The sequence below is a fragment of the Zonotrichia albicollis genome, chromosome 2, assembly GCF_047830755.1.
Source record: "Zonotrichia albicollis isolate bZonAlb1 chromosome 2, bZonAlb1.hap1, whole genome shotgun sequence".
NCBI classification, from domain to species: Eukaryota; Metazoa; Chordata; class Aves; order Passeriformes; family Passerellidae; genus Zonotrichia; species Zonotrichia albicollis.
In genome coordinates, this window is record NC_133820.1 from 62,289,403 (window position 1) to 62,304,660 (window position 15,258).

General features: G+C 41.9%; 1 protein-coding gene and 1 long non-coding RNA gene across 4 annotated transcripts in view; one reads left to right on the forward strand and one right to left on the reverse strand.

The window, feature by feature from the left end:
* The window catches only part of STARD13 (StAR related lipid transfer domain containing 13), a 295,636-nt gene that overhangs the window by 141,598 nt on the left and 138,780 nt on the right, over window positions 1-15,258 (reverse strand). The window contains exon 1 of one of the 2 annotated variants that reach the window (XM_026790616.2): window positions 1,218-1,544. The exons of the other annotated variant lie outside the window; for it this stretch is intronic. Coding sequence (XP_026646417.2) covers window positions 1,218-1,341 — 124 coding nt within the window. The 5' untranslated portion in view covers window positions 1,342-1,544. Of the gene's footprint in view, window positions 1-1,217; window positions 1,545-15,258 lie in introns of those variants that run through there. 2 annotated transcript variants of the gene reach the window in all.
* LOC102065516 (uncharacterized) lies at window positions 447-14,776 on the forward strand. Of its 2 annotated transcripts, none has more exons than XR_270667.4 (4): window positions 447-704; window positions 2,460-2,535; window positions 12,365-12,583; window positions 13,767-14,776. It is a non-coding gene; the product is annotated as an uncharacterized LOC102065516 (long non-coding RNA). The 2 variants fall into 2 exon arrangements; XR_003379120.2 differs by lacking the exon at window positions 447-704 and adding an exon at window positions 728-841.

Consider the following 15,258-nt stretch of genomic DNA (forward strand, 5'->3'; position numbering starts at 1 on the left):
AATCAAGCAATAGTTGTCTTTGACCAAAAAAGAAAAAAATAGCCAACAGTATCCTTGCTGAATGTCTGCTGGCATCTGCTATCAAAATAGGAAAAATGGACTTAAAAGAAAATTAAAAACTTAAAAGTTTAGTATTTTGGTTAGCCATAATATTACAAAATAGGTTGTTTTAGTAATTCGTTATTGAAGCTACCCAGTTTAGATTATTTTTTCAAAAAAGCTACGATGCAATTTTTATCTATTACTTTAATTGTATGTACATAAGAACTAATGTGCTGCAGACATAATCAGAAAGCCTGCATCATTTACCTCTGTATTATACAACACAGCATGTCACAGTGCCCTAGGCAAGGTCACCAAACTCCTAACAATGCTGTAGGATGTGCCAGAGGAATCCATCTTTATAAATTAGACTTCATTATACATGATCTGCTCATAAATCTTGATGCATCGTTTTCTAGTATTATAACTCTACTTTGCACTTGCATGTACACATGGTAGATATTCTAATCTAGAACTTCTAATTCACAGAGTACTTTACAAATACACACTGGGTGTATGCTTGCGTGCATAAAGCCACTGTGCTGCTGCAATAGCAGCGCCCTAAATGAGACCCGACCTCTCGGAGCACCTGCCCTGCTCTGTGCCCTTCTGGTCCCCACCTGGGGATAGAAAAGCTGCAGGAGGCCGGTTTGCCAGAGCAGGTAGGTGACCTGAAGCTATAGAAGCATCTGAAATGAAACAGACCATTTTTCTTTGGGAGTTGAGGTACTTCTCACCTGCAAACCCTGTGAGGAACCAACCTGGTTGGTTAGACTTACAACACTGATCGGAGGAGCAGGTGAGCTTGCTTCCCGGAGGCAAAGCCAACCCTCTTCGTTTCGGAGGCGCTCAGAAGGTGCCTCCGACACGGAGCGAGGGGGCGGCTTAGCCCCGAGCCCAAGTGCGTGTGTGAGCAGCCGCGCTGCCCGCCGGCTCCGGGCAGGTGCTGCCTGCAGGGGCCGGGGGCTGCGACCCGCCTGCCCCACTCCTGCCCGCAGCCTGGCCCGCTCGGTGCCCGTCCCGCCCGGCCAAGCCGCGGGCTCTCCCCGCTCCGGCAGCGGAGGTGGTGCCCCCGGCCGTGCCCCTGGAGCGGGACCCCTCCTCATGCTGGGGCCGGGGCGTCCCCCGGGCGTTCCCGGGCAGGTAGCGGCGGCCGCGGCGCAGCGGGGACTGACCTGCGAGCCGCCGCTCCCGGACATTCCTCCACAGCAAGTCCCAGGCTTTGGCGGTGGAGTCCCGCAGCTGCTCGCTCAGCGACCTCCGGAGCTGCGCCTTGGCCGAGCGGCGCTGGCTGCTCATCCTCGGTGGCTCCGCATGCCTCCCCGGGCAGCCCCGCTCCGCGCCCGCTCTCCTCGCCGGGGACGGGCGGCGGCGCCCACACGGGGCCGCGGGGCAGCCCCGCCGCGCCGCAGCCGCGTCACCGCCGCCCCGGGCGGGCGGCCCTTCCTTCACCTGAGCGCCGCCCGCCCCGGCCCCCGGGGCAGCGCTCCCGCCGCCAGCCTCGCTCCCTCCCTCTCTCCCTCAGCGCCCCGTCCCGCGCCCGCCGCTCTCCGCCCTCCTGTCCTCCCCCGCGCTGCGGCCCCCGCGGGGCGGGGAAGGTGCCCCGGGCTCCGGCCCCGCTCCTGCCCTGACCGGGACCCCGCGCCCTCGGGCACCACCGACGGACCGGCACCCCGCGCGTCCCGCGCCTAGATTCCGTGACCCCGCTTGTGCCCGTGGGCCTCATTTGGGAGCTGCCCTGCTGTCAGCTCCCGCTGCCGCCGCTGCGCTCCCTGGACAGCGACCGGGAGCTGCCCGCCGCCACCCCGGCCGTGCCGCCCCAGCGCTGCGAATGCCGCTCCGGAGACAGGTCACCCGCCACGAGGTGACAGAAAACCTGCCTGGCAACGGGATGCCTTTTTCACGGGAGGCTGTAATAGGTGCTTTGCCCATGCTTCAACTTTTGCGGAAAGAAAATGAGTTTTTTTTCTCAGAGGCCTAGGTTCATCAACTCTCCACCCAAGATCAAGCCATAGTCCTTGCAACACAGCCTCTCCTGTTTCTTTCCCACTTTCTCTGCATGCCACCCACTTACTCTCCACCTCCTTCCCCCTGCATGACTTTTCTTTCAAGCTCTTGCGCTTTTGAAAAGATTTCAAAATTAAACCCCGGCAGACACTTTTTGCACACTTTACAGACTAAAATGAATCCCGATTTCTTCATCCGTAGGCTAGCCAGAAAGTAATATCAGGGCCCTTATCCCATTTAGGAAAACCATTTTGTGTCTCTGCTTCTTCTGTGCTCCGGGAAATACTGTTTTAACAGTGTCCCCTTCCCTATCCTGTTCCTCCAGCAGAGAGTCTGATAGCAGAGAAGGACAATGGCCGCTTCATTCCATTTAGTCACAATCAATTACTTACTGCTTGCTCTTTTGGCAGAGTATTTGTGATGTGCAAAGCAGAGGCTGATGTTCCTGCAAGTGAGTGCCCTACTCTGAAAGAGCTGCAGGCCCAGGTAAAGCAGTCATGTCAAATATTATCGATATCCCCCTCTTGTTTAGATTTAAACTGTTACTGCAATGTCAGAAGCTAAAAGCAAGCAGACAGATGTATTCCATGTTACCACTGTTAATAATGTCTTCTGCTTACTTTGTGGTGTGAATTTGTTTTCCTTTGTCCCTGTTTTTAAGAGGTTCATCTAAAAAGGTTCATCTTAAGCTACTCTACTTTAGCTGATATAGTGGAGACTATGTGCTTGCCCAGAGCTTGTACAGATGTTGTATGTCACTCCTCTGCCTGCAGTTCCAGTGTCCTCCAAATGACTGGACAAACACTTCTGAGAAAAGGGATGCCTTCCAGGGATGGATGCATCCAAGATCTGGAAGGGAGACAGCATAATTATGTAAATACTCCCACATCCCATGACCCAGAGCAAACACCTGCTGATGTTAATGGGAGAAGAGAGGATTATGGTTCCTACAATCAGCTCCTCTGCCCAGTAAATCTGCCTCTGACCTCTGCCTCTCTTTATTTAATCTCTCACCAACACAGCTATTACCAGTACATAAGACCTACTATGCCTGTTTACTACCACAGGCTTTTATCAGTTAGGAACCAGGCAGAGATAAGAAATTAATTCCTGATATTGTACTCAGCTGCCCTATAAAGATGAGCCGTGACAGACAATCTAAAAGTGAAATAATAAACTCCGTTTTGAAGGTTTTGTATCATACTGCTGTGTCACCACCCACAAACGTCAGCCAGTACTGCAACCTTCAGCAGTGCTCTTCTGGCAGCCACACTTGGATGCACCAACTTAGAGTGCCCTGCCTGTCTGGAAGATAGATATCCCTTTCTTCAGCGGCTGTCTGTGATGGCCAGAATGTAGCAATAGAACAAAAGATATTGTCTTCCCTACTGCAGCATTTTTGAAGATCTTGCTTTATCAAAAATATCCCTAGACTTCCAGGTTTACTGAAAGCAGCTAATTAGTGACTAGATAGTGGCAATTGCTAATCCCATGTTATCTCACCACGAGTTACTAAGATTAACTGCAGTGATATGGCGGTATTTCATAATAAGAAACAGAAATGAACTGGCAAGCCTAGACCAAACTCTGTGGCAGGCACTGACAAAAATCTTACTAATTTCAGGTACTTTATTGTGGAAAACTGAATCCAGAGGCAAGATCAGATATTGTAGTTTTCTCCCCAAAGAAAACAGTGCTATTGAGTAATGAGAACACATCTCATGCAGCAACTGGCCTATTCCTATTTTATGCTTTTAATCATAGTCAGCTGTTCAGAAGTCTAATTACCATCACGAGTATTTTTGATGTATTACACCTCATAGCAGCAGTTACACTAAGAGCTATTCTGCAGAAGAAGTTACAATAAGAGCTATTTTGCTTGAAGGAGGGTACATGTTAGGAATTATTCATAGGTTAAACATGCCTAATTTCCTTTTAGAATTTTAGAAAACCTGACAAGATGGTAAAATTCTGGTCTCTCACACATTTTGCATAGGTTGGTTAAGTGTATAAGTAGCCAGCTGATCAGTACTTGTGTTTCCTGCTTGAAACATTCTGATATCCAGCACAAGATGGCTATCATTTCTGGGGGAAAGAAAAGGAAAGCACATTTTCCACAGAATATACAGTTTTCCTGCTTGATACTAGTCTTGCCAAAATGGTTCTTTTCAGAGTAATTGCAATGAAACCGCTGTATATGATGAAGAGAAAGGAGAAAGTTCCCAGCTGCCTTAAAAGAAGCTGAAATATTATATTTGTCTTTGCTCATTGATAACAGAATATTGGCAGGAATAAAAGTACTGTCTAAATCTTGAAGGCATATAAAATATTGGGGAAAAGTCTAAACTAGTTGTACCCATGCTCTGATGCCATTGTGGCACAGAAGTCTGATGTACTTATTTTATATTTAGCAATTTATAGCTCCTTCCAATCACCATGGTAATTAAATACCAAGTTAATTGACACAGCGTAGTATTCTGGCCCCTAATTAGCGGGGTGTTTTTAATTTGTTACAGATTCCATTATGCAGCCTGATGTAGTCCTAGTAAAGTAACTGTACACTAACTCCAATGCACCTGGTAAGAGAATCAGACATAAGGAAAGAGAAACAGGACTACATATTGGTTTGCCATTTGTAAACTACTGAATGACTATGATAAAAGTGCAACTTCTTTCCTTTCCATCCTCTTGTCTTTAATTATCATGAGTCAGGATTTTTTGTTAGCTTTATCACCTCACAACATTTGCCTACATGCAGAAGAGCAAAACAAGATATGTCATGCGGAGGAAAATGTGGGAAGAGTGCATCCTTGGTTACTATGTGCTGTTTAGAGGACACAGGCTCCTTACTCTGGTATCTCTTAAAAAGTAATACTAAACCAAAAGAGGAAATTACAGGATCTACAAGATCAATTATGTGGTCTGATGCTAATAAGTGCAATGCCAAATTTTATAGTTAATTTCATTCTTCAAGAACTGACTGTAATGAAGATTCTTGAAATTTACGATACCCAAAATGGTGTTGCTGTGCTTTTGTAGCTTCAAATAGTAGCTCAGACAGCCTAGATATAAACACATCAAGTAATATTTATAACTTTAGCAGTGGTCTTTATCTCTTTGGGGGTCCTAGAGCTCTGGAATTTGTTTTCTATCACAGCTTAAATGGTCTGAGTGGGATGTTGTAAGTCTGGGTTACCACTGGAAGGAAAGAAAAGATTTGAGGTTTTCCATTGCTTGTTTTCCTAACAGCAGACTCTGGTGAATTTCATACTAATTCTGTGGTTGAAGTTATGTGAAAAACACCAAGGGCATATGAGTAGGTGTCCTCTTTGACATCTAAGTAAACAAACAAATATTTTGAATTTTGAATAGAGAAAAATAAGAATCGCTGTGAATGAGGACAAAATGTTCTAGCCTGTGCCCTGGCACTCTCTCCTTTTTTTTTTAAATTTACATATACAAATTATCATAATTTTGAGGTAGCTTTAATGAGAACAAGTTATATATTAGTTTCACTCTTTTCTGATTTATCAAGAGATTGGCACCTATAAGTTCATCCTACTTCATTTCAGCTTTCTGAATCTCTGGGAAAGGGTTGCTCTGCACTTTGCCAACAGCAGAGCACTGCTGGCTTTCATTAGTGGGGGCCAAATTCTTTCACTTTTGTTCACAATGATTAATGCTGAAATAAATGGAACTTCTTGCAGTATTCACTGTGAACAGACTCTAAGTATGCTCAGATACAGACTACAGTAACAAAGTGTCGGCTGTTTGACTGTGCTCCCTCTCCCCTGCTAGAACAGGCATGGAGGGCATGGGGAGAAATTAAGCTTTAATTCTGTTCATACAAAGGATGATACTTTATTGTTGTTATTATTAATAACAAATTGTTTTTTCAAAGTGCTTGGAAGCAAAAACTGGATGGAGCTAAAGTTCAATATTTGCCTTCAGGAGAATGCAAACTAAATATAAAACAGGACACCGATGGAGAGAAGACCTGATTGGGGTAGGAAGGGTGGAGTATGAGAGAGAAATAGAACAGTACTGGCCAGAGTAGTAACTGCTGGTACTTCTGGCACACCAGAATCGTGTCTGGAAGCACTGGTGCAAAGTGAGTTAGCAAGAGGGTCTCCAAGGAGGTTAATGTGGTTTCTTTATATATTCAGAGGATCAGCTTTCAAGAACGAGGGGCATTTTTAGCAAAGGCATGCAAATGTGTATTTGAAAACATAATGAGTAGACAGCAAAAGCTGGGATCCTGTACACAAACAGGCTGTGGAGAGAAAGCTTTTAATATTGAACAGATAGGTGAGGCAAGGGAAGGGCCTTCAGACTTCAGTCAAGCAGCCTCTACTTGATGCACCATAAAGGCAGGATGAGCTGCAAAGAGCAGTGATAGAGAGAACTGCCAAGGTGTTTGCATTTGGGATGCAATGCAATAGACCAGATTGTGTCTATCAAGGCAGAGTTAATGGGAACAAAAGTGAAATAGTAAATGTGGGATGAAAATTTTTTTTCTACAGCAATCAAAAATTTTCACCCAGAAACCTCCTTCTGACAAAACCCATTGTTTCTTAAAGAATAAAAATTAAGAGAAATCATATATGTTTCTGGAAAATAAATGTGGTTTTTTGGGTTTAACTCAGCAGGGTTTTCACATTCTGGCCAGCTTTAATGTGCACATTTCTCTCCATCTTGCATTGTGCTTATATCTAGCTCTTGCAGGTTATTTTTAATAACCCCTCTACCTCTCCAGTCTCTTGTACTAACACAGTCTAAATTGTCACAGGACATTATAAACTCCAGGAGAAGGTCCTGTGTGACGGGAGATATGTTATATATCTTTTATATATTACATGTATAACATATATAACAGATATATAACATATATAACAGATATATAACATACCTCCTGTTATATGAGAATGGTGAAGAAGGGAAGAGGGAGGCAGCTGTGGTTCAAATGATGATTGGATGGATTGCCCCCTGAGTAAACAGGGCACTTCCATGGAACAGTAGACAACTAAGCTGATGCTTCAGCTGAAATCCTGAAGAATTGCAGCCACAAGAGCCCTTGCACATTTCTCAGATAACAGACGAGAGGAACGGACAAAACAAACCAAGTGCCAATAAACTTTCACTTCCTTTCGTAAGATGCTCTGTGGACATCTTTAAAATATATTACATTGAAGATATGAAGTCTTGTGCTGAGCAAAGCCAGTCTCTGTAGAAATAGCCAATGCTTCAGTGATTAAGCAACTGGGAAAGTGAACTACATTTTGTATGTGTAGATGTATTGGTTTTTTACTGGAGCTGAGCTTGAAATTTTGAAGTGATTAATGCCCTTGAATAAGGGAGCAGCTATGTTGAAACACAAAATGTCTCAGCACAGAATATTGCCCCTGTTCTTCTCATTTCAGCTTCTGGTGTCTGATTTTCCCCCTCCTCTTCAGTCACTTGACAAAAATATATTGTTTTAAACTACATCTTTCTTTGCTCTCAAAGTGCTCATTTCCTTAATATTGTATTGGGACCTTGTGTAAGCAACAATTTTTAATTTTTCTTTTCTAAACTTCCAACTGTTATTACCATCACAGTAGAAATAATTGGAACATTTGTGTAAAAAAGCCTTGCCTTGCAGCAGTCAATGGCAATGGCAATTTAGCACACACCATAGCAGGATATTGGTTCAGAGACCTGGGAGATTTTGCTCTTTCTTTTTTTTATAACTCTCCTGGATTACACAGGAAAACATGATCAGTGTTGACAGCAGGTTCTAACAACAATGCAAGCAAATTGTTCCCCAAACTAATTTACTTGTGAGAGTAAGAACTTTTTTTCAGATATGCAAATACTTCTCTGCACACACGCCTTTTGAGTAATCAGGCTACTGACTGATGGCAGCATATTGCCAAGCATCAGTATATTGCAACCTTCATCACTGGCCACACAACTACTATTTAAACTTGTTTAACAGATTTTAAATGTATACATTTGGTAGAATTAAAAAGCAATGGCACTCATGTTTTTGGCTAGTGAATAAAGAGTGCTATGGCCAGTTGCAGTAGGGGATAGACTTTAAGGTAGGAAGATCAGAATGGCCAGAATCAAAATTTGGCTGGGGCCCAAGCCAATCCCTATTAACCTCAACTGTTGTACAGGATCTTGAATCACTAAAGCTGATTTTAAATTTCTTCTTGATTCCACAATAAAGAAGGGCTAATTGTCTGTCCACAGTATTGTCTGAATCTCATTTGAAGTGAAGGCTGGTGACGATTTGATTGTAAGCATCATTTCCCACAGCTCCATTGGGAAGGTTTCCCAGCCGCCTCAGAGCCTGCCTAAGCCCACTCCATCACCCAGCTCTGGCATTACAGAACTCTCTGTTCCAGCAGGCTGAGTGGTACAGCCATTCCTGGGAGTATAAAGGAGCTTAAGCTTAGGAAGAATGCCTGTTTCATGACATTTAACATATCTGGGTATTCCCACTGAGAAGCAGGATATTCATGCTGTGAAGAAGGGGCTGGACTAGGTGGATCTGCAGCTCTTTCTGTTCAAAAATATCCCTGTTTCTGTGAGAACATTTTGGTAGTGTCAGGCAGCACCTGTATTCCATTAACTCCAAAAGCATTTCAGTGTTTACAGTAACCAGGAAATGTCCATGTCTGTGTTATATTAACAAGTCAGCAGTAACAACTGCAGTTTCAGTTTTTAGAGCTATGCAGGGAAAGGTTTACTTTGAGTTGCTGAGGGTTTTACTTTTTTTGCTTGAAAAACAGAGCACTGTAGCACTGCCTTTGAAAGCATTACAGAAAGCTTCGGGGAAAAAAAGTTACCAAATGATGTCCAATAGCACTTCCTATAATCAGGTAGGCAAAAGCACAGCTATGAATTGCAAGCCTAAAAAGCATTTGTGACAACAAATTTGTAGATCCTTCACCTTAGTATTTTTTGCTTGTACTCTTCCTGCCTACTGCATGTAAGGGGGTTTGCATAATGGCATTGTTTCATTCAAGATTCATTATGTTGGAAACAAAACTGTGTCATATTTTTATGTGGACTATACTACATATGCTCAAAGAGGTAAGCCATAAGGTGCCACTGCATAGTAGGCAGCAGACTTAATAGGAGCAGTGATGTGGTGCTAGAGAATTACAGTCTATGTAAAAGAACTCACCTGTGAGATATTAATGCACAACGTTTTGTAGTCTTCCAAATAGGCTCCAATTTCTGCATGCCAGAGGCAAAAAATCTTAGCTATGCACTCATGTACTTTTCACATAACTGAATTTTAATAGTGACATTAAATTACTATTTTATAAAAAGTAACATCAAAGATCATGGGAGACAGCTAGAAAATATATTTTTCTTTTCTCTTTTGGATTGAAAATGGTATATTGTAAAGCAACTTAATTCCCAAGAAAGGCAGTAGCAGGGACTGCTCTGTACTTGGCCAAGCGTACCAAAGGCAGAGAGAGCTTGAGGAGGTGTTTCCCCATCACCTGCTGCTGTGTACACTGATGTGACCAGAATGATGACAGAGATCACAGCCACAGCTCTCTACTGAGTGTGCCACCCCTTGCCTGCCAGAAAGCACCATCTTTTTTATTTATAATTACATGAAAAGGTGATTCCAGAAAGAACAGAGCAGGCTTGAGTTCCCCCTGAAACACTGTGTTCAGCTGGCCTGCTCCCCCTCTTATTAGTAGGCACTTTTTTGAGACTCCACCAAGATAGTTCTCCTTGACTTTATTTAAATGCCATGCAAATGAAGGAGATATGCATTCAGGACTATTTCAGGAGGCAAGAAAAGGTTGTTACTTCGCTTGTATGTGTTGCTGGTTCCAGAGTTCATTTTTTCAGTATTGCAATGACTTCTAGTGAAATCAGTTCCTAGAGATGATGTCGGAACACCTTTACAGTGCTGCAGGTACAGCTGTTGCTCATCTTGTTTACTTATGCTACTGTCATGCAGATTCATTCCAACACCTTTTTGTCATTTTGGGTTGACACAAATCTGTTCAGCAGTAATTACTTGAGATTGTTCTACATTTCAGGGCATATTTTTACTCATTTACATTACAAAACCCCATGAAAATTGCTAGGAGAATAGGTGCTAAAGGGATTATAACTCAAGGGGATCTTACCACAGTGATAGCTTTTGAGACAGAAGATCAGTTAATTTACCTGACAGAGAACATTTATATTAAGTAATCCTTGGCTTGATCAAATTTATCAGATACATGCTTTCAGAGTTCAGGCCTTAAAAATATGTGACTGTCAATGCCAAAGGCAAAAAAAAGTGTCAGAAGTAAATATGGAAACCAAAAACCACTCTATTTCTGACTCATGCTGGAGGTTATTCCCTATTTCTATTCTGAAATGTTGCTAAATAGTTTTAAAATTATTTAAAGTACTTCACTGCTGCCAGTCAAGTTGTAAAGAAAACTGTTTCAACTGGGAAACATTATCCTTGTTTAGGACTTGAGTAGATTTGGGGTTATCCACCTCTTTCCTGTCCTATAGCTTATCTTTTATAGCTGGGCAAGATAAATGCAAAATAGGTTGTATGTGCTACTAGAAAGTAGTGATAGGCTCTTACTTTGCTTTGCACAAGTATAAATTACCCTTTTAATGCAGAATTGCTGAAACTTAGGGTCTTTTCAATAATCACCAGGGACAGCCTCCATTCCCAAAAGAAGTACTCTAATCATTCTTAAAAAAAAAAAACCAACAAATCAACACCACAATTTAAACCAAACACCAGTGACAGTCTCACATTAATAATGAAGTTATTCATTTGATGAAGTAACTGCAAAAATTGCCATATCCTTCACTGGAAATTTTCATCTAGTATGGGTACTCTCACCATGTTTATTAAGCATACATGAACATAAAACTCTCCACTTCTTGCTGATTTGATGATCCTCATTAATAGGGGAAAAGATTCCAGCACAGAGAGTGTGCTGCTGCTTCTGAATATTGCATATATTGGATATCGTTATGAAGGTGAATAGGAATTTAGTGCCACATTTTTTCATGAGGCAAGTAAAATGATTCTATCTCCCCTGCTTACCATCCTTCACTGACATCTCTGAATGTTTATTTTTGTAGACATTTTTGTAATGTTGATGATGGTGGGCATCACTGTAATATAGTTCCCTGAATTTACATGATTACATTATAATAATATCAATGCTGGTTTTTATACTTCATATAAATCAGTGTTTTATTTGCTCTCACAACTAGTGCTGCAAATTGAACAGCTGTTTTCACAGAGCAGTTTTAATTAAGCTGTCCATAATGCTGCCTAGATATTTTTCTGAGCTGGTAACACTTCATTAAGTATGCAGTACCAGTGAACACTTCAAATCATTCCTGAACATTACCTCACACTTCGGTAAATTGAAATCCCATCTTCACTGAGGTTGTCAAATCACCTTGTTTTGGTGATTTGAATTTGGTATTCAGAAATCTTTCTAATCCTCAGGACCCTAGGAAATCTTGAATTTGCTACAGATTTTGCCATCTGTTCACTCACTTGTCAAGATAATGAAGCTTTAAATGATACTTGCCCTAGTAAAATCCTTTGGGCAACCTATTATTAGCCTCTCTTTATTCTGAAAACTGACAAGTTCAATTTATGTGTCTTTGGATCTTTTATGAAGTTTATGTTCTATGACCAAAATTTGCTTCCCACACTGATTTCTCACATTTTTTCATCTCTGTTTTGAATATCTCTGCAATATTAATTTTGAAAGCCAAGATAAGTTTAATCTCTTCCTGTTTTTCTGTGCAAAACCAGCTTCTTTTTTCTTTTTACAAACCCATACTGGATCCTACATTTGTATTCTCATTTGGGAATGTTATAGATTGCTTTGTTATTTTCAGAAACATATGATAATTAATGTGGGAAGCAGTAATTATTTTTGTTGCCCACAATGACTTTTATTCACCTTTAAAAATGGGTATCATTTTATCAGCCTTGGACAGCTGAACCTGATGAATGTGTTCCAGCACTTCCATGTTTAGCTCCATTTCTCACAGTGGAAATTTCTTTGTCTCTTATTTGCAAAAAAGATTCCAGAATGGACTCACATCCAAGCATTAAGTCTGTTAAGGAAAAGGCATTAAGGAAATACTCTGTCCAGGCACAAAAATTTCATGGTTTTATAAACGGTGCCCCTAAGTCTTAGAGTGTAAGTTCCTTTCCAATTTTTAGATGTGGTACAAGTCATCATCTGGGAATATAAACAGGAATCTGGAATTTCAGCTTTTGGTCCTCAGTTTTTAAACCTTGCTTGTTATTACCCAGAAAGGTGGCCAATCCCCAGCCAGCCAAGTAGACATAGTCCATGAGTGATGCAATGATAGACCACGGTGTGGCCAATAACCAGCAGAAAGAAAAGCAAGGACTTGTTTTGATTGCAAGGATGGAGAAGACGTATTATGCATGGGTTTAGAGACCTTGCAGAACCATTTGTCCATTTCACTGAGAGCCAGCGAGGAGCAAGATGCTCTGGACAACACAGAGGTATGGAATAGAGCCAACAGGAAAGGCAGAAGAAGGGAAGGGAAGGGAAGGGAAGGGAAGGGAAGGGAAGGGAAGGGAAGGGAAGGGAAGGGAAGGGAAGGGAAGGGAAGGGAAGGGAAGGGAAGGGAAGGGAAGGGAAGGGAAGGGAAGGGAAGGGAAGGGAAGGGAAGGGAAGGGAAGGGAAGGGAAGGGAAGGGAAGGGAAGGGAAGGGAAGGGAAGGGAAGGGAAGGGAAGGGAAGGGAAGGGAAGGGAAGGGAAGGGAAGCCACTTTAGGGCATCATAAGCAGGACAGTAATCAGACTCTAAAATGGCTGGGACTATAAGAAGAAACTAAATAGTGGTAAGGAGAAAAACTAAAACTGGATTTTGCAAAGAAGAAAATGTAGAGAAAGGGAATAAATACAGGGGAGTCCAGAAGTCTATCACAGAAAAAAACAGTATGAGGGATTTGTGCATGGTGTAGAGGAGTGAGCAGAGCAATGAACAAAGTGTTGTCCATGGAATGATCTCTGTTTGCACTGCTAGTCCAGGTTAACAGAATTAACCGAGTTAAATTTAGAATGCTTGGGTTTGCACTTCATTCATTTTAACTTCATCTGTGAAAGAGAAATGTCAATAAAATTTCAAAAGCAACAGATTTCCCTTCCTTGAATTTTGGACACCCACTGTTAAAACAGAATTGAGGGAGATTGGAAGGGGGGTTGGAAACACATGTCCTTGAGAGGATATCTCATTCCATCCCAAACCAGCTGTCTAGAAAAGGTGCTACAGTAGGTCTATGGAGCAAGACTTGATCTAGCTGAAAAAGATGTTACAATTTAAAAAAGCATCTCTACCCCAGTTACAGAAGAGGTTCTTAGAAAGCCATCTTGGACTGGAGGTAAAGCTGGAGGTATCTATTCCATCTCACATTTCCTGTTTCTGTGGAATCCTAGTAGTATTTCAGTATTCAACCCTTTTAGACTCATTTGAAAATCTCAGGTTGAGTGTGCTTCAGTTTCACTCTAGTCTTTTCAAAGTCTCTAATAGATCTAAAAGCAAATTCGTCATGATTCTCAATAGAATTTGTGTTCTGAAAGCCTGTAACTTGTTTCGTCTTTTGTTGCTTTTTAACATGGGCTGTGTTTTGATGTGAAGATGTAGGAATTGTTTTGCTGTTGAATAACAACTTTTCTCTTGCAGCACGAGCTGTAAAACATGAACACCTTGTTGGATCACACTCTGAAATCTGAAATGGGCATCCTGCCAAGGCTCAGGGCTTCCTTTTTGTTTTGACTGTTGCAATGTTCTTGTTTCTGTTAGTATCACGTTCCTACCACTTGTGCTTTTCAGACACCTACAGCCAAACTCAGCGTAACTCCACTGAGCCCACTGAAGCTGCAACAGACGTGAATTTGTCTCAGTATGTCTGTAAATTAACCAGTCATTTAAGCTGGAGAGTGACATTGATAAGCAATAACAGCAGAGAAGTGGTGAAAGGAAGATATCTCCTAGTTAGTTTTGGACAGTTGACACTAACTCCGTTGTCAGATAAGTCTTACTGACTGTGGGAAAAGCTGAGTGGGAAAAGTCACACTCGCCGCCTGCTAACTGTAGGAGGAAAACAGATCTGGAATGCAGAGGAAATCTTGACATTATCTGTTCCCCCAACCCCTACCAGCCAGGCAATCAAAATAACTAGCTGAGTATCAGCTGCCTCTGTTCCTGCCCCAAATAAAGGTGCTTTCTTGACAGAGCTTTTGCTCACAGGAGAGCAGGCAAAGAGAAGAAGTCTGAAGTGGGTGTGGGGGAGTGCTTCCTGCCAGAACCCAGGAGCAGCTTCTCTGTAACATCCAAAAGAATACTGATGACATAAACCTAGTGCTGTAAACAGAGGTGGCTCTGCCATTTCCAAAGGACAGCAATTCAGCCTGACAGCCCTGCAGCCCAGAACTCCTGTACTCCATCGCTCACTTGGCTTCCATTGACTTTGCCAAGGACACTGTGCCAGGCTCTGCTACAAGAAGGATCAAACCCAAGGGAACAAAACCACTGGAAAGAACTCCTCTCTTCTCATCCAAATTTTGTTGTTTAAGAATAAAGTGTAGCTGTTTCAAATGAACACTTGCAGAGTAAATTTATTTCCTTTTGAGCCCTCACAAGACACAAGGTTTATCAATACTCAAGGAAGCACTGTATAGTATACATATATACATATACATATAGTATACATAGTATACATATACATATATGTATCATATATACATCAGAGCAAATTAGAGACACTCTCACATATTTCTGTGTACACTCACCTAGGTGTAGCTTAATACTCTGGATGTCATCCCTATAAGGTTGTTGTTATAAAAAATAAGAAATATGGGGTCATAGAAGAGGATCATGGCAACAAGAACAACAAATGAAAAGGTGCACTTTAAACTATGCTACTGAATATATTGTGTTCTCCAATACATCATCCAGCCATGGAGTGTAATGCATCCTTTCTGTCTGCCTTATAAATAGGTAGAAATATAAACCAGAAGTTTATTTTAACTTTGAAAACTCATCTTACTTTTTTCTTACCACATGAGAGTCCAGAGAGCTGTAAATTAAAGATTTTGACTGTGTGTTGGTCAGCAGACAAGAAAAGTGTGTGAAAGTAATGGTTAACTTTATGTGCTATATATTTATCAAATAA